A 23,735-nucleotide genomic window follows, 5' to 3' on the forward strand; every position below is an offset into this window, starting at 1 on the left:
TTAAACAATTTATTCTTGTTATTATATGCATTTTGGCATCAAAATAGTACCTATGTTAACTGTGTCATAAATTAGTTAAAAATATTTCTAAGTACTTTACTGTAAGGAAGCTACTGAAGAAGAGGTGCTTCTATTACCTTTAGGAGCACATCTCTAAACAGTATTCTAAGAACAGAGGGTAGAAGAAATAGTTAAAAATCACCTGTAGGCCTGAAGAGCCATTCTTTCATTCCACCAACAAATGAGTAGCTGTTAGAGTAAATGGGGGTGGATGGGGCTAACGTGCAACTCTAAGAACTGAGCCTTAAATATCATTTTGAAGACTGTTCAAGAACAATTTGAAGCAAAGAAAGCACCAAGGAAAATTTCAATTATTTATGAATAAGCAAATGTATCCCAGGTTATACTGATTCAGCAATTACATAGCATTCTCACAGTAGCTTAGAAGAAAAAAGCTCTTGGCTTACTAGAAACCAAAGAAATGAGATTTCAAGTTCCTATTTGTACTGAGGGTCACATGAGGAGGAAGCTGACACAAGTGTAATTGGGGAAGTTTCCTTCCTTCTTCTAACGATGCCCTGCTATGAGAAACTTCTTCCTATATGGTTCAGTAGACTGAACCAGATTCTACCCATCTGGCCAATCAGAATGAATCCCCCTAATCACAGACTAGTTCATGGATGGGTAAGTGACCCAAGGCTGCCCCTCCCTAGGACTTTTTTGTTCTGTGTATATGGAAGGGAGGAGGGACAGAACGATAGGCTCCAAGCAGAGTTTTGAGCCACAGGATCTGGGCATGTCAAACTGAGATCAATGGTTCCTAACCTCCCTCGGTGTGGGCAAATGAGTTGATCTGAGATACTGATAAGACAAACATTCAACAGAAAGTACATGAACACAGTCTTTCTGTTCACTACCTCCAACACCTTATACTTTTTAGAAGAGGCAAAACATGTAAATTAGGACCCTACATAGAATAAAGGCATTTGTCAGCAAAGTTATCTGGAATAATAATGATTATACTTGAAAAGTTGGCTCTTTACATCCTTTTCTAAATATTCTACATCTGAATTCTGTACCATCACTCAATACTACTTTTATTTTTTTGAGTCGATGCTACTTTAGAAGCAAAAATAAAATAGGTTTAAATGCTTTTTGATTACAACACAAACTGGTAAAGACCAAGAATGTAACACCATGTGTATAAAATAAAAAACAGGTTACTCAAAATACAAGTGTTTTATTTGAATTAGATATTTATCAAACATCAAACACAGTTTAAGTTTGTTTTCCCATGGTCTTTTTCATGGCCTACAAGTATAAAATACCAGTATTTTTCTAGATGACCGAGCCAGGTCCTTCTCCCAAAGCATAAATATGCTCTTGTTAACGACATATGAAAAAGAGAAGTGCTCTAGGTACCAGGGTCTATGTACCAAAAGAAGTACCAAATATTACAGTATTCTAAGCAGTTCAGAGATGATACTGTAAGCCATCAACCTTAGTAATCTTTGGCAAGTCAAAGTCATACTTTATGCTATTATTAGTAACAAAAAAGGGAAATCAATTGATTGCTGTATTTTATAGAGTCAATGAAGTAATTTACACATGCAATGAAACAGAGGCGGCATCTAAGAAAAAGGAAAATACAAAAAGTCCAAAATCTCCATGTCTTACCAGTGATGTTGATAATTCAGTAACATGCTTTTTTTCAAGAATTCTAATTTTTGTTTGTCTTCAGCTTTCTCTGTATGGTATGTTTTTGTACAGACAAGCTTGCAGGTCTCTTCCTTATTAAATGTAAACTGTATTAAAACAAAGTGAAAAGCAAATTAAAAAATATCTAGGTCCTTCACACCTATGCCATGAATAAAAATACCAGTCTCATTAAGTTATTTCAGTGCATTAATATCGATAACAAATATTTTTAAATTTCTCATTGCTCAATCACATTTAAATTTTAATCTTACTGTTTCTCTAAAAATTTAAATCAATTTTTCTTTTGATAAATAATAGTTTTTATTTTTATTTTTGATAATTTCAATCCATCCACCTTTTAAATGTAACTGATTCCTAGAAAGGGGAAAAAATTACATGTAGAACAAAATGGAACATCAGTTTTTCTATAGTAATGTCCTCTGATGTTTTGGAAATTGTGGAGTGGAAGGCTTTCTTGTAATGAGCAGACAAGTTTTTATGTCCATATATTCATTTGATGGATATTTGTTAAGTGCCCCTATGTGCCAGGTAAGAGAGATTCAGCAGTGAGTAACAGGCTGTGATGAGACAAGAAAAAGTCAGACTTGGATGTCTAAAATTCAGGGTAAACATGATTCTTTTTACTCACATTTGAAAAGACTGTCAATTTTCACGATCTTATTTAATAAAATTGAAACAAATAGTAAGGGTTAAACAACAATTGGCAATTTAAAAGTTAAAAAACTAAGGATTCCTCCAATTTTGGAGTCTAGGACTTATTTCATGTGTGTAAAAATAATGATATTCATAATATATTATAGAAGTTTACTTTATCAGGATCCATATATGGCTTCATTTTAAAACTGTATTTCCTAGTTTTCTAAAGGCTATAATTTACTTTACAAACTAACTATATAGAGTCCATAATTGTATACCACTCAATACACTCCAACTTTATCATAGGTAGTTAAAAAAAACTTGCTTATGTTTCACTTTTAAGTAGTCCACTGTTTTGTACATTATTAAAACACCTAAATGGCTTCTGTGCATCAGCCGACAAGCAAATGCTTCAAGCGTAGCCCACTGCTGCCACCTGTCAGCCAAGAGTTAATTTTGGCTGCACTGCTACTTTTTTTTTTTTTTTGGAAAGATTTTATTTATTTATTTGACAGAGAGAGACAGCCAGCGAGAGAGGGAACACAAGCAGGGGGAGTGGGAGAGGAAGAAGCAGGCTCATAGCGGAGGAGCCTGATGTGGGGCTCGATCCCATAACGCCGGGATCACGCCCTGAGCTGAAGGCAGACGCTTAACGACTGAGCCACCCAGGCGCCCCTGCACTGCTACTTCTGTAAATGTAGCAATGTTTGTACAATTATTTAATATTCTTAACCTTATATGCACCTTGTAGGTACCTTTTTAAAGAAAGGAAAATGAAAAAAAAAAAAAGGTTTACATACTAAGGAATCAGAGGGATAGGCATCAAATTTAAATTAAGCAGAGACAGACATTACTAGCCATACGAAAAATGGCAAATCAATCCAATGCTTACTGGGCTTAGGCAAGTCAACTGTGTGTTCAATTGTGAAGGAAAATAGCAAAACCAGAGGATGTTTAATCATAATAATAAACATTTATTAACTCATGTATTTGAGGTAATCTCCTTTGCTGAATCCTCATCTTGTGATCTAGTAACACCAAGTGCCCCAAGACTCAATCCTTAGAATCCTTCTCTTCATTATCTATACCCACTCCCCCTTGGGGATCTCAACAGTTCCTGGCTTTAAATACCATTTATGCACTGATGATGATTCTCAAATGTATATATCTAGGCTGAACTCTTCCTCCAAATTTCAGACACATACATTCAAATGTTTACTCCATATCCTTAATTAGATGCTTAACTTCCCATTCCCCTCAAACCTGCTCTTCCCAGAGACTATCCCATTCTAGAAAACAGATAACCCACACCCCACATCCTATCCCTCAGCAAATTCTGCTGCACTGACTCCACCTTCAAAATGTAACCAGTTTCTGAGATTCTGACCACTTCACAACACCGACCCGTCTACCCCATGGTCTGAGCTACTATCAAGTCATATATATCTCAATGATTTCGAGAGCCTCCTTACCGGTCTCCCCTCTTCTCTCCTTGTTCTCTCATGGTCCATCCTCAACACAGCAGCCCTAGTTAGTGATCCTGTCAAAGTCTAAGCCTACTCAAAACCCTTCAGTGCTAACCATCTTGTCTGCATCTTTATAGTGGCCTGTAAGTTACTATGTGATGTGGTCCCACTGCTTCTTTGCCCCCATTTCCTGCTATTCTCTATCTTGTTTGCCTGCTCAAGTCATCCCAACTTTTTTCTGTACTTTGAGCACACCAGGCATGCTGAAATCTTAGAGCCAGTGCATTTGCTGCTTTCTTCACAGAGAACATTCTCCCAGATATTCACGTGGCTCACTCCCTTACTTGCTTCAGGTCTTTTGCTCAAATGTCACCTTCTCAGCAAGACTTTCGCTGGCCCATTTAAAACTGCCAATTCTCAATCCACCTTCCCTGATTTGTTTTTTGACAATTTTTCCATCAGCAACTGATACACTATATATTTTAGGAATTCATTTTGTTTCCTCCTGCTCATCAGAATATAAGATCCGCGAGGGCAGAGATTTTTGCCTCTGGTCTCTGCTGTGTGCCACACCTACCACAAAGCCTGGCACAAACATGTTAAGTGAGTAAATGAATGAGAATGATTGGTTAGATTTGGGATGAGATTGTATGACCCTGGGAGTGAGTATGATTGCTTAGATTTGAGATGAAATGTGGCTCCAGCTTCACATCACACATACAACCTGGCACTGCTGTTTTCCTGACCTCAACAGAATTCATAAATAAAAGATAGCAAAGCAGATTTGGGGTTTTGTTTTGTTTCTGGCTGTTACTATTGTTTTTACTGCGGATATAAAGTAAGGCAAAACTCTGTGAAAATAAAGAACAAAGAATCAATACTGAATCAAAAATGAAAAATATGTCAATACATTTATTGTTGGCTTGGACAAAAATCTAATCTTTCAGCCCCACATTTCTGTTTACCTATGCCTTGGCCTTAAGAAATGCCTGCTCTGTCACTTAAAGCTTGGGACTCAAAGATTTTGTTTTAGCACATATCTTGTCCTAAGAAATTCTAGGAAACTCACAGAAAATGTGAGATGTACACCTTTCTTCATTTTGAAGCACTCCTGTTCTCCTATTTTACCTCAACTCGTGGATCAAAATTAAATCTGCAAAGCAGTAGGCCTAAAAGAAGGGTCCTTTGCATAAACAAGGCTGTCTTTCACTGTAAATAAACATATCCTGGACGGAAGCCTATCATGAAAGTAATTTGCCCTTAAATTCTATCCTAAAGGGGCAAAACTTCTCCAGGGCTTTGAATATTTTATTGGCCTTCCCTCTGTTTATCCACAATCTGTTATGGGCTGTTTACTGCAAGAAATTCCTGCTGCCCCTCAAGTTCACTGAAGATGTTACTGATGCTCTTCCCTTCCATCATTTCTCAAGGCGAAGGCATTACGGAACAGAATAACGGGGCTGAGACACCGCAGGAACAGCTTAAGTTGATGGTAAAATTTAATAAATCTGTCTGAAAATCAACCTCTGCTATAAAAACAATGCAGTAACTTCCAAAGTAATCTTTCAAAATATCATATCAGGGAGTGATACACAATTAAGATGATAGATAATTAATATGTTTGCCCGGCTCAGTAATACCTATGTCTATCCACTTTGAACACCTTTTCCCCCCAGTAACTTCATCCCATATGCCTTCAAATCTGTCTTTGAAAATAATTTTTTTTTAAGATTTTATTTATTTATTTGAGAGAGAGCGCAAGCAAGAGAGAGAGTACAAGCAAGGTGAAGGGCAGAGAGAGAAGCAGACTCCCCGCTGAGCAGGGAGCCCAATGTGGGGCTTGATCCCAGGACCCCAAGATCATGACCTGAGCCAAAGGCAGACGCTTAACCGACTGAGCCACCCAGCGCCCCTGTTTTTGGAAACATTTTAAATTACTGGCATCTTTAGGGCAGAAAATTTTAAATTGCAATATATTAAGAGGACTTATGGTTGAAAACTGTGAACTTGTACAATTATGTGAATTAAACTTGCCCAACTCTGTGTCTTTTCCCCAGTGCTTCACAGGGCAGTACAGTGCTAGAGGGACTAAGATGGGTAGTGGGACCACTCTAGGTGTGAGGATTTGCTGGACAGATGCTCAGTGCAATGAAGTGCCAAGAAAAATAGATAGCAGTATCTAGTGAGAAAGCAGAGAAGGCAGCTAACCATGGGGCCTAAGTCATAGAAGGCAAGGATGAGACTCTGAGAGAGGAATCAGGCTGGGGAATAAAACTTGGGAGTCAAGTTACAGTGATTAAAGCAAATGTGTTCATGCAGACAGATGCCCAAAGTAGAGAGTTAAAGGGAAAATGCACAGTGCAGAATATGTTAAACCATAAATAAGTAAATCTGATTTCATTTATATATGCTTTTAAGTACATGGAAAATTTCAGGAAAGATTAACAAAAAACTGTGATGTGAAACTGGGGGTAAGATAGTCTTGCTTTTCACTTTATATTATTCCATATCATTTAAGTTTTTATATGGCAATACACTGTTATTATAAACGAGCTTAATTTTTGTAAAAGACAGTGAGCATTATTCTTTGTGTAGGAGAGCAGATCATATAAAATGAACAGGGGACCAAGCAATGCAGAAGGAAAACAGGCTTAAGAGTTAAGAGATTTAAAAGGTAAAACAATTCTGGGCGATGATGAAGTACTTATATTGAAGAGAATCTCTTATACTGTGCTTACTTTGGTTTAACTGATGTCCTAAAAATGTACTGAGAACATTCCAAATATACTTTCAATGGTCAAAAGAGAAAGGTTAGCTTCCCCAAACCCAATGTGGGAGCCCAAATAGTGCTGTATTTGCTAAGAGGCAATATGTATAATATGCATGAATACTGTTCCCAAAGGGGGGAAGGAAACGGGGAGCCGCTGGGCCACTTTTCATGACTGAAGGCTGGGTTTCTGGTCCCTCTGAAAGTGAGGCTGGAGGTTGGAGTGCTATCCTTTAGGCCACCACCTTATCATTTATAATACTGGTACACGAATGTACGTTAAGGCAAACTTATCCATGACATATTGTGAGGAGAGGGATCCTTCCAAACTGTGAGTTTAAAAAATTATTTCCACAGGTAAAAGAGAAATAAAATCCTACTTAGCTATGAGAGCTAAGTTATCTCAGGCTTTTCTGTAAGAAAAAAAGAAGGGGGAAAAAAAAGAAAAGAAAGAAAAAATAAAGAAATGAAAGAAAGAGAAAGAAGCAACTAAATAACTTCTATATAACGCTGAATACAAACCTTATACGGTGAAGGTTCAATTCTTTCCCCGAATAATACCTGACCAAGATTTTCAGATGGGCGTTTTCCTTCTGATGCTTGGCAAAAATCAAACCTGGTGGGTGGGGGGAGAGTATTTAAGCTCTTACACATAAAAGGAAACAATGCAATATCAAACCCCTAGCCAATCTAGAGGGCAGATTAAGTACTGATCATTCCAGTAGCTCTACAATGAATAAGACAGTTATACTCCAAGTTCCATGTGCATTTCCCCAAAACAAAAAACGAAAACATCAGAAAATTAGGCCTGAGAATACTTGATGTCTAACTATCTTTTTGAAGATGTAAATTATACAATTTAAAAAACTCATACATTATTTTTACTCATTCCACTGATAAAATTATTTACATCCTTATTTTTCAAGTGAATTTTGTTAACTTATCTCCTTTTGTTGTAACTTCCTAATCCAAAGTTTTACATAATAATGATATTTCAGGAAGATGTGTCAAAGTTCCCTGGGTTTCTGCCTCAACCTGATACACTGGCCAACACATCCAACATGGGAAGCATGGCAAGACAGACCCTAGGGAACAGGAAATTGTGGAGAAGCCATAATCAGTCAGCTGCGAGCTTCTCTGTAATTCCCTTGTATTATTAACCAGATTTTAATAAAGTTTTCTTTAAACACTATAGCCAAATTTCAGCTTTGCTATAGAAAATTAAAGGACACTTCTGTGTTCATTTTGGAATGATATGGGAGTACTTGAGACCCATGCTGTGATGGCTACAGATTAGATTCCCAAGAGAAAGACGAATCTTAGGTAATAAAAAACCGGAGCTGGGAAATCTCCAAATGAAGACTTTCCATGCACTGGATATAAGAGATCACTGAGTTTTCCCAGGAATACCCACAAAGATTTAAGGAGATATATTTATTTACAAAACAAAAGAAACAAAACTAGAGCATTTAGGTCTATAATAGTTACATAAATGATGGTCTATCCATTCATGAATGTTATGCTCTCTTTTTACACATATTTAGGCATACAAATTCTATCTATAGAACTATCTATACAGGATAGTCTTACTTTTTGATGTGTGCTTTTCTCTACGGTAAACACATACTTTCTTTTAAAACTTTCAGATACCACAGTAATTTAGAAGCCAACTAAAATTTAGGAACTACGCTTTATACCAAATATGGTATATAGTGGTCAAATGAATAAAGCATATTTATGCAGCTTTTTTTATAATATCAAAAAATGAAAACAATCCAACGTTCATAGACAAAGAATTAGTGAAACAAATCATACATGACTCTATACAATCTCTACAAAGAAAAAATAAACAGGGGCACCCAGCTGGCTCAGCTGGTGGAGCATGCAACTCTTGATCTTGGGGTCATGAGTTCAAGTGCCACATTGGGTGAGAGCTTACTTTAAAAAAAAAAAAAAGAAAGAAAGAAAAAAAGAAAAAGAAAAAGAGGGGCACCTGAGTGGCGCAGCTGGTTAAGTGCTCGACTCTTGGTTTTGGCTCAGGTCATGGTCTCAGGGTCGTGGGATTGAGACCCACATCAGGCTTCGTGCTCAGCACAAAGTCTGCTTGGGATTCTCTCTCCCTCTCCCTCTGCCCCTCCTGCTCATGCTCACACATTCTCTCTCTAAAATAAACAAATAAATCTTAAAAAAAAAAAAAAAAAAGAAAGAAAGAAAGAATAAACAGCTACAAAAAAGACTAAGGTAACTGTAGCTGTGTAGTAACATGGAAAGATGCCCACAAATAGATTAAGTGAGAAAAAGGTGCAAAACCACTTTTGTTTACAACAAAAATGTATAGATGTGGTTAGGGACATTAGAATATGGAGAGAAAAAATGTGGAGCAGAAAACAAAGCAACTGTTTCTGGGGATTATGTGGGATATAAGAATTTTGTTTAAAACTGTGTGGGTTTTTTTATAATTAAAAAATTTAAAGAAAACACAATGGTTTTTTGTCAACTCAGATAAAAAAAGAAATCCATTGTTTTAGTTGGTGCTTCTACTGTACTGAAAAAAATTATGGTTCACATTTTAACTCTACCTTGGAAATAAAGAATACCCCTTGAAAAATGTTTTCGGGCCCTGTACATGTTTAAAATACATATGAATTCATCCATAACTGTGAAGAAAATAAATTTCTGAAAGTACAAAATTCTGATGAGTCAATACAATTTTATATAAAAACCAAGCTGAAAAACTTACGCTGTATATTCATAAGGAAGAACAGATTCCACCGAATCAAGCCTGTTCACGAATAGTTCTATTTCAGCCTGAAAATGAAGAAACACAGAATTAGAATATAAACAGAGATCAAAACTTAAGTCACGCTTAGAACTGAAAAAGAATTTGACATGTTTGAAATGTAAAATTCGATATTTAAACATTTCTCCCATAAATCCACTCACTGAGTAGACTTATACGCAGTTAAATTACAATAAAATATTTTTAGTAGTTGCAAATGTCTCCAATAATTTTTTTTTTATTTGAGAGAGAAAGAGAGAGCAGGGGAGGGGCAGAAGGAGAATCTTCAAGCAGACTCCTCACTGAGTGCAGAGCCCCATGCAGGGCTCGATTTCACAACCCATGAGATCATTTCCTGAGCTGAAACCAAGATTCGGAAGCTTAACCGACTGAGCCACCCAGGAGTCCCTCTTTCCCCTCCCCCCAATATTTATTTATTCATTTATTTACTTATTTATTATTTTAGAGAGAGAAATGTATGAAGATTAAATGAGTTAACATTTATAAAAAACTTCAGTGACAAAACAAGAAGTGCTATATATTTGTTAAATAAATAAAAGCAAATAAATTTAATGATAATCAGAATAGGGAATGCCTAAAGTACACTATTAATCTGCTAAAATAAATGCTCATCCACTATTCCTGATATACAGTGTAAGATAAGACACTAGCCTCTGTATACAGTAGTGAGAACAGCATCATGTGCAATCCCTAAAATTGTAAGCAAATGACATTACTCAATGGTAACACTGTCTTAAATACACACAAAAAATTAAACTGTGTCTCCTTGCATAAAATACTCTTTGCCATTAGTCATTTTAGCTAAAAAGATAATGGGACACGACATTTAGGCATTACAGAATGCTTGAATAATTAACACAAATATAAGTTAACTGCTGCGAAGGCAGAATTCCCAGGTGATGGCTTACTCTGCCAAAATAATTTTCACTAATTATAAGGGGTCAACACTGCTTTGAAGACACTTCAGAATCTAAACACCCTATTTAATATATCTTCATGAAGACTGAAAGGTCCCTAAAAAGCTAACCCAGTTCACATCTCTAGATTTCCTTCTAGGAAGGAATACAGCTATTATAATTCTATGGAACTTCCTAGGTTTTGAGTTTCAAAATCTGTAAGAGCCTCATTTTCACCGCAGAAGTTAAATCCCTTGTACCACAGTTAAGCCTATTCCTTACTTTCAACCTCGTTCAGTACAAAGAGATCAAGAACAAAGACTCTGAAGCTAGGTTGCCTGAGTTTAAATCCTGACTATGACATTTACTAGCTGTGTGATCTTGGATAAGTTTTTTCACACAGCTTTTTTCCTTTGGAGAATGGAATAATAACCCCTGCTTCTTGAGTGGTTTTGAAAAGATTCAAAGAGCAGTGCTTGGTACTAAGTATTTACTATTATGCAACAGTGTCCAACAGAACTTTAAGCAATGATAGACATATTCTTAGCTGCACTGTCAAATACACACATGGCTATTTGTCACTTAAAATGTGGTTAGAGCTGGGGCGCCCGGGTGACTTAGTCAGTTGAGTGTCCAACTCTTGATTTCGGCTCAAGTCGTGATCTCAGGGTCCTGGGATTGGGCCCCAAGTTGGGCTCCATGCTAAGCGGGGAGTCTGCTTCTTACTCTCTCTTTCTCTCTCTCTGCCCCCTCTCCGCTCACACTTTCCCTCTCTGTCTCCTTTATTATCAAATTCTCACTAAATTTACCTTATCTGTCAACTTTTCCTAACCTGGTGAAGTAGCTTCACATTCCACTCCTAATAACAAAGGTGTTAACAAGCATATGTTTTAGCCTTGCTTTGTGATTTATAAGGATGTCTATATTATCAGGGGCTGCCCACAAATTTTTCCAAAACAGCAAACTCCAAAGAACAATTCTTCTCACAAATCTTTCTCCTAAAAACAAAACTAATTTTTACACACAACACATAAACAAGTAGGCAACACAACTTCGGTCTGGAGACAGCATAGCACCAAACTGCTCAGTTCGTTTCAAATCCTAAATTTACTCTTAATAAATATGAGCTTTTGGTCAAGTAGTAATTTTGAATGTGAGAAATGTATGAGGTGATAATAAAACAGGTAAGAATATGGAAGCTGGTCCACAGTTGGCACACGATAACTATAAGGTAAATGATTAAATAAACATAGCTACTATTGCTATTTCGGAGAAAACGGACATTCCTACATCTGAATATTTATCACTATAAGGATAACCTTGAGGGTTTCTCCCGCTCCCATAAAAGGACACTAAGACAGCAGGCTTCTGATATACTATTTATGCCTATTCATTACTCTTTTCTTAGCTTTCAGCTTAGGGAAGGGGAAGATGATAATTATCAAGCACAAGTCTCATAATAACTTTATGAGCTAGGGATTACTTGCTCTACTTTAAGACAAGGAAATAAGTTCAAAAGCTGGACTCCTAACTCAAAAAAAAAAGTGAGAAAACTCAAGTGCCACTACCATCACTTTTAATTTCTTCTGCTCTCAGTCCAGGCCCTACTTCTCTTCCTTCTTGTCTCTTCTGATGTTTTTCCACACTTACTTTTACAAGAAAGTTAGTCTATCACAAATATTACCATTAAATTATGGACCTTTTTCTATTATTCAGTGAACTAAATCAAAACACACCTTGGGGGGTGCCTGGGTGGCACAGCGGTTAAGCGTCTGCCTTTGGCTCAGGGCGTGATCCCCCCGTTATGGGATCGAGCCCCACATCAGGCTCCTCCGCTATGAGCCTGCTTCTTCCTCTCCCACTCCCCCTGCTTGTGTTCCCTCTCTCGCTGGCTGTCTCTATCTCTGTCTAATAAATAAATAAAATCTTTAAAAACAAAACAAAACAAAAAACACCACACCTTGGATATTCAATTCATCCTGGCTATTTCTGTAGCACTTTCATTCTTCTTTTAAATTGTGAGAATCTGAAAATTTAAAAATTATTGTCTCACAACATGCTAAGAAATGCAAATTACAATTAATGATATCTTTAACAGAGAACAGAGCAATCTACAACATATTTGTAAATTTGCTATATTTATAATACTCTATATTTTACATATGAAATCTTACACTGAAACAAGGAAATTTAAGTAATATTTTAAGAATGAGATCCTTGTAGGGACACCTGAGTGGCTCAGTCGTTAAGCATCTAACTCTTGGTTTCAGCTCAGGTCATGATCTCAGGGTTGTGAGATTGAGTCCTGCATTGGGTTCCATGCTGGGTGTGAAGCCTGCTTGAGATTCTCTCTCCCTCTCCCTCTGCACCCCCCCAACCTGCTTGCACACATGCTCTCTCTCTCTCTCAAAAATAAAAAATAAAAATAAACAAATAAATAAATAAAACTGCTTTAAAGATCCTTGTAGTATGGTAGTAGAGAAAATGTTAAAAATGGAAAGGAGAAAGGAAATGAGGTTGCTAGTGAGTTTATGTGGTTTCATGAAAGGCAAAAGTATGCTACAGACATCATGACATTTATCCCTAAAAATATAAACACAGACATGGATAAAACAAATAAGAAAAATATAATCAACTGCTGGCTCTAGAGGTCTAGATGGATATACAGGTGGTCATTATACTATTCCATCAACTTTTTTGAATTTTGAAGACTGTCGTAATTAAAAGTTGGAAAAAGAAAAGGCTTTAAAGTTCAGTAGACTTTAGTCTTCCTATGAAGCAACAGAAGCCAAATCAAAGCAGTAAGAAATAAAGATGAAAGAGTAAAATTTAGTGTGGAAAGCTGTTCTGGACTAGGAAAGATGACTTCAAAATAAATATTAAATAGGAGGAAACAATATGCAATATACATGAAAACTGAAGAACATTCCCAAGAACAATAAATCCTGAATGACCATGAGAAAGTCATTCACTCAACACATTAATTTAATGGCCACAATACTAGACATTATGAGTGACATAATAATACAAAAGACATGAACACTTGCCTTTGAAGAATTTTTAATCCAGATGGAGAGACAAGACATACATTCAAGAGAGTAAAAGAAAAAAGTGACAAAGCTATTTATAAGTTCTTGGGGTAGTTACTGAATCCCAAAGGATTTAGTTTTTTTTATCATTAAAATAGCAATGTGCTATAAAATGACAATATTTGGTTAATTTTATGGTCACTTTCCACTCTAAATATCTTTATTTCCCATCCAAAAGTTAATTAAGTGCATCTCCTTCTGGAAATTTGCCTTAAATAGAGTCAGCCGACTCCAAAATATCACTGATATAACCAGGAAGAGCTTTAAAGGTTACTTACTTCACATTCCTGCTTTCAAAGGGTCCCAAACTGAGTTAATACAAGCATGGAAAGTTGTGACAACACTGAACTTTTTAAGGAAGTTACAGATAAATCCTAAAGCAAGACTGTAAATTCTAAAGCAAGACTTAGACAAAGGAATCCCACCCTAAGAAATTTTTTATGGAAATGGTTTATTTAATTTAGAGTGCTATGGTCTCCCTTCTAAATTCTCCTCCTCCCAAATGCACAATTTTTTTTTCTGGTCCTAACCTACCCATTCTACGTATGATCCCAGCTTTGGTCCCAAATACACTTTGTTTTACTGCTTTAAGCCATGTGTGCCACACCACAGGGCTGCATTTTCCCCCCTATTTCCTTGTTCCTTTGTTTTTGCTTTTATTCCACTTTACCTGCAGCTCCCAACCGTATCTACAACTGGTTTTCAAGGTAGAAAGAAATATTCAGAGAAGAAATGTGACTCTGAACAAGAATCAAAGCAAGTCAGAAAAGGCTTTGAGATACCAAGGCACAGCCACAGAAAAGGAAAACTATGGACATTTCAGCCACTTAATATTAGAGAAGTCCACTGTGGGAAAAATTTTGAAGAAGGGAAATCTTAACTCAGACACAATAAAACAATCCCAATGGAAATGCTGGAACTCATAAATGGATGCTCATGAACTTTGAGTAATCTGACCAGCAACGCCCAGAAGCTAATCTCCTAGATACAAGGTGCTTCCTTTTACCCCATCTCACTGAAGAATAAAATTTCAACTTTAGATTGTATCAAAGAAAGGAATAAATACAAAATCTGACTACTTAAAAACTGGTTACACAGGTTAAAACTGCATCAACTGTGGAAGTCAAGGACAATTAGCAGCCAGGGATGTCCGGGGTGAGGCAGAAGAGGTAGAGACTATTCCGCATGGAAGATACAGCAGTACCCCAACGTGGTGTGAAGAGCTCAACCTTCAGAATCAGACACTCTAGGAGCTGCATCTTTGCTTCACCACTTGAGAGAGTTACTACATCTTTTTTTCCTTTTTTTTTTTTTTTAAAGATTTTATTTATTTATTAGACAGCCAGCGAGAGAGGGAACACAAGCAGGGAGAGTGGGAGAGGAAGAAACAGGCTCCTAGACGAGGAGCCTGATGTGGGGTTCGATCCCAGGACTCTGGGATCACGCCCTGAGCCAAAGGCAGACACTTAACGACCACGCCACCCAGGCGCCCTGAAAGAGTTACTACATCTTATTCAGCTTCGGTCTCCCCATTTACAAATCATGGGATTGTTCTGAGGAGTAACTAAGGCACCCACAAAGTACACAAATTGCAGTCTTCATCGTTATTATTAGCATAGGCGATAAATAGGTTTGAAAGTTCAGAACAAGAGCAAAGAAAATATATTTCAAAAGGTTCCTCCAAAGCCTCTCATCAATACTTAGTTAATTTTAATGGCAACAGAGAAAAACCTTGTAACCTTGTAGAGCACATTTAAAGCAGCTACAATTAACTACAACACTTACTAAAAGGACACTGATTAAGTACAAAGAAGTAAGAGCCTCAACAACTGGGCTCTAAGGCCCACAGAACGCAGACCAGTCTCTAGAATTTGTGTGTGGGGTGTGGGGTATAAAGCACATGTCTGTGGCTCTGTTTCAGATGCTCAAAAATACACCTTTGGACGGGCTTCCCTTTGTGGAGAGCCAACAGGAGCAGGACAGTATTTTATCTGTATCGACCTTGCTTGCTTTCCCAATCCTAGTTCTCAGATCCACTATAATGAACAATCTCAGTTTTAAAATAATTTTACTCAAAAAATTTAACTTCTGAAAGCGAACTTTAACTCCACATACTTTTTGCACAGGGGCAAAAAAAACCAACAAAAAACAAAAAACAATTGTTGGAATGTGAATTTATCATAGTCAAACTCATCCCAATGCCAAATTTCATATTTGAAACATTATCAATGACACACATACACTGATTAGTTTCCAGAAACTAAGAATCAATCTCTTATTCCAGAGAAAACTCTGATAATGTGAAACTAAATACCAATAAGTAAATATATATCAATTATATCAATAAGTTCATATGTAAGTACATTTTTTAAGGTATTTCAAAATCTTCAAACTATATCTATGGTCATATTAAAACAAGTAAAATATACAGTATGTCTATTCAAAGCAACATTAAGAACTGTTTTCTTAAATTTTACTTACTCCATATTTAAAGGCAACTGTTCCCAAAATAACAGACACAAAATTTATCAAACATTTCTAAACGTAACTACCAACAAAGAACATTTAAAAGTATGATTCTGGTAAAACTGTCACTATAACAGATGACATGATACTATACCTAAAACCTTAAGGACTCCACCAAAAAACTATTAGAAGTAATAAAAGAATTCAGTAAATTTGCAGGACACAATATACAGAAATCTGCCACGTTTCTATTCACTAATAATGAAGTAGCAGAAAGGGAAATTAAGAAAACAATGCCATTTACAATTACACCCAAAAGAATAAAATACCTAGAAATAACCTTAACAAAGGATGTGAAAGACCTGTACTCTGAAAACTATAGAGCACTGTGAAAGAAACTGAAGAGGACACAAACAAATGGAAAGATATATCATGCTCATGGATTAGAAGAGTATTGTTAAAATGTCCATACCACCTAAAGCAATCTATAGATTCAATGTAATCCCTATCAAAATACCAGTAGTATTTTTCACAGAACTAGAACAAATAAACCTAAAATTCATATGGAACTACAAAAGACCCTAAAGAGCCAAAGTAATCTGGAGAAAGAACAAAGCTAGAGGATTCAACAATCCCAGATTTCAAGATACACTACAAAGCTATAGTAATCAAACAGTATGATCCTGGCACAAAAAAAGACATACAGATCAATGCGACAGGACAGAGACCCCAGCAATAAACCCAATAAATATATGGTCAATTAATCTATGACAAAGGAGGCAGGAATTTACAATGGGGGAAAGACAGTCTCTTCAATTAATGGTGCTTGGAAGACTGGATCACTTTCTTACACCATACACAAAAAGAAACTCAAAATAGATTAAAGATCTAAATGTGAGACCTGAAACCACAAACCAGAAGAAAACATAGGCTGTAATCTCTTTGACATCAGCCTCAGCAACATATTTATGGATGCTTCCTCAGGCAAGGGAAACAAATGCAAAAATAAACTACTGGGACTATATTGAACTACGACGCTTTTGCACAGCAAAGGAAACCATCGACAAAATGAAAAGAAAACCTACCGAATGGGAAAAGATATATCTGATAAAGGGTTAATATCCAAAATATATAAAGACCTTGTAGAGCGCCTGGGTGGCTCAGTCAGTTAAGCATCACCTTCGGCTCTGGTTTAAACAGGGCCCTGGGATGGAGTCCCTCAACAAGCTCCCTGCTCAGCAGGGAGTGTGTCCCTGCGCCGCTCCCCCTCCCCGCTGGTCGTGCTTGCTCTCTCTCTCAAGAATAAATAAAATCTTTTAAAAAGAAAAAAGGACCTTGTACAATGTAATACTAAAAAACAAAATAACCCAATTAAGAAATGGGCAAAGGATCTGAATAGACATTTTTCCAAAGACATCCAGATGGCCAACGGACACATGAAAAGATGCTCAACATCACCCACCATCAGGGAAATGCAATCAAAACCACAATTAGATATCACCTTACACCTCTCAGAATGGCTAAAGTCAAACGTCAAGACAACAAGAAACAAGGTTGCTGAGGATGTGGCGAAAAAGGAACCCTTCTTGCGCACTGTTGATGGGAATATAAACTGGTGTAGCCACTGTGGAAAGCAGGATGGAGGTTCCTCAAAAAATTAAAAATAGAAGTACTATACAATCCAGTAATTCTGCTACTGGGCATTTACCCAAAGAAAACAATAATGCTAATTTGAAAATATATATGCAGCCTATGTTGACTATAGCATTATTTACAATAGCCAAGATATGGAAGCAACCTAAGTGTCCGCTAATAGATGGATAAAGAAAATGTGGTACATACAGAGAGAGAAATATTACTCAGCCATAAAAAAGAATAAGATCTTGCCATTTGCAATGTCATAGGCAAACCTAGAGGATATGATACTAAGTGAAGTCAGACAAAGACGAACATTGTATGATTTCATTCATGTGTAATCTAAAAAGCAAAACAAAGGAATAAACAACAATAACAAAAGCATAAAGATCCATAAATACAAAGAACAAATAGGTGGTTGCCAGAGGGGACAGGGATGTGGTATTGGGCAAAACAGATGAAGAGGAATGAAAGGTACAGGCTTCCAGTTACAGAAGGAATAAGTTACAGGGATGAAAGGTACAGCACAGGGAACATAGTCAATGGTACTGTAACAGTGTTGTATGAGAGTTGCCCAATTACTATACTGCACATCTAAAAGGAATGTAACATTATGTGTCAACTATACTTCAATTTTTAAAAAAGTATGGTTCTGATTAAGTTTCCTTTTTATTAAAAAATGTTAAACATTTTCTTTCAACACCAAGGGATATATTTGGTCATTTTTCCTTACTGGACAGGAAAGAAATTCTTAATCTTTCATCTAAGAACACAATCTATACATCAAATGGTAAAAAAGTGGCAGATGTTCTGGAGAGTTTAGTTGTTAGGTCTGAATTCATGTTGACAAGCTAACAATTAATTGAAAGTTAACTGCAAAGACAGTGAACTGCTCACTAATCAGCTATTTGTCATCAGAATGCCACTCAGCACACTGAAGACCGATCTAAAGTCAAATAGCATGCAGCAGCTAACTGAAATGATCGAAACGTTTACAAAGTAGATTAGAACTGCCCATTTTACTCTGTGAAGATCTATTAACTTCTGATCAGGGCTTTATTCTATTTATCGCAGTCAACCCGTTGTCCCTTAATTTTAAGGAAGTAAAATGGATTCTAAAGGAAAAGAATACCACATTTCAATCCTTTTATTACTATGGTTTCAAAAACTAACAACTCAAGACAAATAATAGAAAATAATTAAAAGAGAAACTTTAATAGCAATGAAAGTAATACACCGTTAAGGTTTTCCATACCATCACATAGCTATTAAAAGCTATAATAAAAATTATAAAATATTCTGGAGACACAGGGAATCATTTAGCTAAAGGCATTATAAATCAAACCTATCTTTTTTTTTTTCAAACCTATCTTTTTTGAAAGAAACCTGGCAATGTTAAATAGAACTATAAAACTGCTTCATGCCTTTGACCTAGTAATTTTATATTTGGGAATATGTAAGTAATTCCTGCTGAAAATATTCTAGCAAAGTTATTTATAACAGAAAAAAAACTGGGACCAATCTCAATGCCCTGCAGGAAAGAAAGAAACGGTTACACAAACTACAGTATGGCAATAGAATAAAATACTATATGGCCAATAAAAACCAGTAAGAATGTGTACTATATTGACATTCAAAAGTATGTACATGTAGTGATAGTAAATAAAAAAAAAAAAAAAGGAACCCATAGAACAGTCACAGCATTTACAAAACCAGAAGTTAGAGCAATATAAATAGAATAAATAGAATTTTATGTTCACTGGACTCCTATTTCTCTGCCAGTAAATTGAACATAAAACAATTTTGAGAGGAGAAAATGACCAAATCCTCAGGGTTCTTTTGATTGTCTCTCAATAATATAGTGAGCTAAATGCAGGACACTGTACATGTAATGACTACATTAAAAAAAATTACACATGCGGACGATATACTTGTTCCATCTCTATACTTACAAATGTTTTATAATATCACAATTGATAAATATTGTGGTTTTTTGCTAACAAATGCAAAACACATTTCAAGGGGAATAGATAATAAGAAAATATGATCATCCCTATCTTACAGATGGAAAAACTGATGGAAACAGTATCAGTATCCTACCTAATTCATTCAACTCCTGATTTCCTATGCTAATAGCATCTTCTGGAAATAATTTTTTCCCATTCACAACATTTTACTTTTCATTATTTATTTAAAAAATAATTCCCTTCAGCTTTTCTGAACAGTATATACATGACTGTCCTCCTTAAATATGATATATGAGGAAAAAATTAATACCCTGACTGAAGTAATGAAAATTTGAACTATTTACTGTTTTTCTCCTCTGAGAGGCAACAAGAAGATATATTAAAGTTTACTTCAAATTCTCTATCCCAATTAGTCAAATTGTAGGAAAAAAGTGCTAAAGGTACATCCTTCTGCTCTTCTAAGAGTTGTTTACATTTTGACCAAGATGTAAGAGCAGCTGGCAACAAAGATGAAATCCAAACATTTCAGAAAAAAACGTTTTGCCTTGCCTGTTTTATCCCTATAGCTTTGAAAATGAAAAACGCCACAGGACTCTCCCAAATTAACCAAAAGTTAACTTAAAAGTAGCTACCTAAAGGCCTTGTTGAGAAACCAAAAATCAACTAAGAGGCAGACCACCTGTAAATTTCACTCATTCATTTTCTAAAGTCCGTCTCAAATATCACTTTCTTTCTGCAGCTTTCCCCTAAAGACTCCAATCCACAGATGTTTCCTCATTTGTGTTTTAAAGCGCTTTGGACATACATCTTTTATAACATATCAGATTTCAATAATCTGTTCACAAGCTTATGTCCTTTACTTTGAGGTCCCTAGAAGACAGGGATACATTTTTTGTCTCCAAGGCACTAGGAATACAATACAGGATTGCCGTTAAATTTAAATTTAAAGACCAAACACTAAGTTTTAAAGGTTGGCTACTAAAATATTTAACAGAAAAACCAGTGTGCTTTCAAGATTAGTTCTCTCTTCCACTTGTAAGCACTATATATTCTTTCAGTCACAACTCTCAAAGAGTGAAAGCTTCTTGCACTGCAGGGTATGAAAGTTACAGTATGCAAGTGGTAACTGCTGACTTGAGTAAACCTTAAAGATCCTTAGACATTCTTAGAGATCCAAGATTTTAAAACAAACTGTAAAATGCTATGAAAAATTTAATAGCTTATTTAATGCCCTAAAATAAGCTTGAAATTCACAGCTACAGTAAAACTAGCAGTAATAAAATAAACACCAGCTTTTAAAAATAAAATCAAACTTAGTAAATAAACCTATTTATAGACTGTAAAAGTTTGCTGAACGATTATTTGAATTGTTAAATTATTAATGGTTTCAAAGAGATCCTCATGCCCCAATGGTGTTAGTAACTTCAAATAATTGTTATGTATATCGTGATGCTCTATATCGAATAATCTAAAAGCAAGTTACTTATGACTCTTCACTAGCAATTAAACGGAAAACCTTGAGTGTAAAGATCATAAGAGATCAAAGTTTTCAAAATTTGCCCTAGGAAGAAAACGCATTTCTCCTGTCATCTGCTCCTTTAAAGTGTTTAAAACACTCTCTGAGAAACTAACTGGTGGGATCTTATGCATTTTTTGCATGTTAAAAATTTTTTTAACTTAAAAGATAGAAATTAACGTTCTCAACCATTACAGCAACTTTTTATTAATGCAGTTTATGCTGCTCTGGGTGTTAAAATTCACAAATAAGGAACAAACTGCTAAACATGAAATTAAAATGCCAATGTCCTAGAAAGAAACAAGTTCTCAAAACCAACCAGGAGTTCCAAGAAAGTAGAATAAGACGGGAAGCAATGAAATAAAAAGTAACTGGAAGATCTGGTCGTCCACTTCTTGGAGTGCGTGACAGGGCGTGAGCGAACACTCACCCGTGGAATGCTTGCTGACCTGCATGCACCCAAATCCAACAGAGCGCCAAACATACATAGCCCGTTTCCAAGCAAACTGAATATAGTTGCTCGTGTTACCTGGACCTCTACACCGAAGGCTAGCCTGAGGCCCACTGAGTCCCGCAGAATCTACTCCAAAGGCGGTTCCAGAACCTCCGCCCTACGGCCGAGCCGAACCCAAGCACTTCTCGGGACACCGGACCCATCCCAGCTACGCCCCCTTCCCCTCGGATCTCAGCTCCCGGGGTAAGGGGAGGATCCCCTCCGGTCAGATCACTCAAAGGTCCGCCAGGCCTCACCCACCTTACACTCGTCACTCTTTTTTTCTTCTTCGCAGAAGTTGACGGGCGCCAGGCCGGGCAGGTAGAAGGCGGAGCCCGGACACGGGCCTGGGGCAGCCTCGAGCAGGAGAAGCAGCAGCAGCAGCAGCCTCGGCCACCGAGGCTGCGACAACGCCAGCAGCCTCGCGCTCATGACGGCTGTTTCGGGGAAAGGCAGCCGAGCCGAGGGGGTGAAGCGGGAAGGAGGGACGGGGAACCTCGGACGCTACTACAAGACCGGGGGAGCTGAGGGAGGACGGCTCCGCGACGGACAGTTCCGGTTGCGCTAGGAGACACCGCGGGTCCCGCAACAGAAACCGAAGCGGAGCTCGACAGAGCATGCGCAACTCCGCCTGCACATGCTCAGTAAGAGGGGCCGCAAGCCCCGGGAGGAGTTTCCGGGAGGGAGCGTGGAGGAAATCCACTTTCCAGGTTTTCAGCCGACCGATTAGGTGGTTGCTCTCTTCCGCGTTCACCATCCGGCTCCAAATTCCGATCTAAAGTTCTCTTGGGGCGTCGGGTAGCGTCCCACTGTCCGGCTGGCGCCCCCCCGGCTTACCGCTTTCGTTCAGTTTCCCGTAACAATCATGAGGTTTCCTCACCACACTGCCCGTAGCACCTCAACACCCGTTACAGGGTTGGTGCTCCCGAAAGTACCTGCTGATACAGGCGGCGTTGGCGGCGGGAAGAAGTTCGGAAGACGCCTGGTTGGGAGCAGGATACGGAAACAAATGGGGAAGAACTGGCCAGAAAGTCTCAAATACTCAGGTGTTTGCGTGGACAGGTTCCAAGCATTAGATGCCATGGGTCATTCTTGCGTGGGGCAGTGATTGTAGTTTGCGCGGAATAAACAAGATCTCTTTAAAGATGAGTGGAAATGAGGTGGGGAGAAAAACGGGAGTAGGCGAACAGAAGATAGTGTTGACATTTCTCAGCAAAAGAAAACAGGCAACAGTTCAGTAACGAAAGTAGTTCTAGTGAAATAGCAATCTGGTATGATCACCTTTGAGCAAGTTAGTCACTTTCGTTATTGAAATGACGCGATGACCGTGTTTGTAGGTGCACTTACGCATTTGTATTTGTGTTGGTGGGTGTGAATTTTCTTGAGTATTTTTCAAGGAGTAACTTGCTTTTGGTGACATAAAGTCAATCCAGTTGAGCTTTAGAAAGAATACTTTGTAAGAATGCATCTAATTAGACTATATAGCAAGGAGTCAAAACCCGGGAGTACCTCCAGCTCAAGAATGGGCAAATTTGCTAAATGGGTTATTCAGGAAAGTGGAGCCCCACGCAATTCTATCTAAATTCTTGTGGGTGTTTGCACGTTTCCTCCCCTGGAAAGTTCACAACGTTCATTAAATTTTCAAAGGGATCTATGACACTACAAAAAAGGCTAAGAACCACTGTTCTGTACTGTGGAGTAATCAGAACAATGAAATATGGAATATTTGCTTGTAAAGGCAGCTTGCACTAAGAACTCCAGCGGGAACACTACTATCTAGTTAATGTGACCTCGAGCAAGTTAATTAATCAAGTCCAGGGTAGTAGAACTGGGAAGCAGAGAGAAAAGAATGTCCATCTTCTTGAAGTTGTTGTGAAGATTAAAGGGGGAAAAAAAAAAAGTTAAGCGCGGAGCACATTGCTTGGCACAGAGAAATCGCAGCCATTTTTATAACAAAAGCCAAGCTACCAGAGCCCTGAATGTCGCCCTTCTTCCTCTCTGCACCCTCTTCCTGCAGCAATTTAATTAACATATCTGTTGAACATCCACTTTGACCTAAGGAAAAGGATTTCTTCTGTACTTGAAGTTATGGAGATTTCCGACACAAGAGGAAGCAGATGTTCTCCATTTAGAAAGGAGAAGGAAGGAAAAGTAACATTTTTGTTCACTATCTTTTATTTTTCCTTGACCTTCACTATCTCACTCCCCACCCCTAACCCTTCTTCGCCCAGTTTTCCCCATCTCAGGAAATGGCACGGCTGCCCCTTGCTCAAAAACCCAAACCT

The 23,735-nt window shown here is 37.4% G+C and overlaps 1 protein-coding gene across 1 annotated transcript in view; it reads right to left on the reverse strand.

Annotated features, from left to right (window-relative positions):
- TM9SF2 (transmembrane 9 superfamily member 2) overlaps positions 1-22,715 on the reverse strand; it is a 57,892-nt gene extending 35,177 nt beyond the window's left edge. Inside the window, exons 1-4 of the mRNA XM_026493533.4 lie at positions 21,712-22,715; positions 9,329-9,396; positions 7,111-7,204; positions 1,678-1,805 (exon numbers count right to left, since the gene is read on the reverse strand). Of these exons, the coding sequence (XP_026349318.2) occupies positions 1,678-1,805; positions 7,111-7,204; positions 9,329-9,396; positions 21,712-21,882 (461 nt within the window). The 5' untranslated portion in view covers positions 21,883-22,715. The remainder of the gene's footprint in view (positions 1-1,677; positions 1,806-7,110; positions 7,205-9,328; positions 9,397-21,711) is intronic.
- Between the last annotated feature and the right edge of the window lie 1,020 nt (positions 22,716-23,735).

The sequence above is a fragment of the Ursus arctos genome, unplaced genomic scaffold (genome assembly GCF_023065955.2).
Source record: "Ursus arctos isolate Adak ecotype North America unplaced genomic scaffold, UrsArc2.0 scaffold_10, whole genome shotgun sequence".
NCBI lineage: Eukaryota > Metazoa > Chordata > Mammalia > Carnivora > Ursidae > Ursus > Ursus arctos.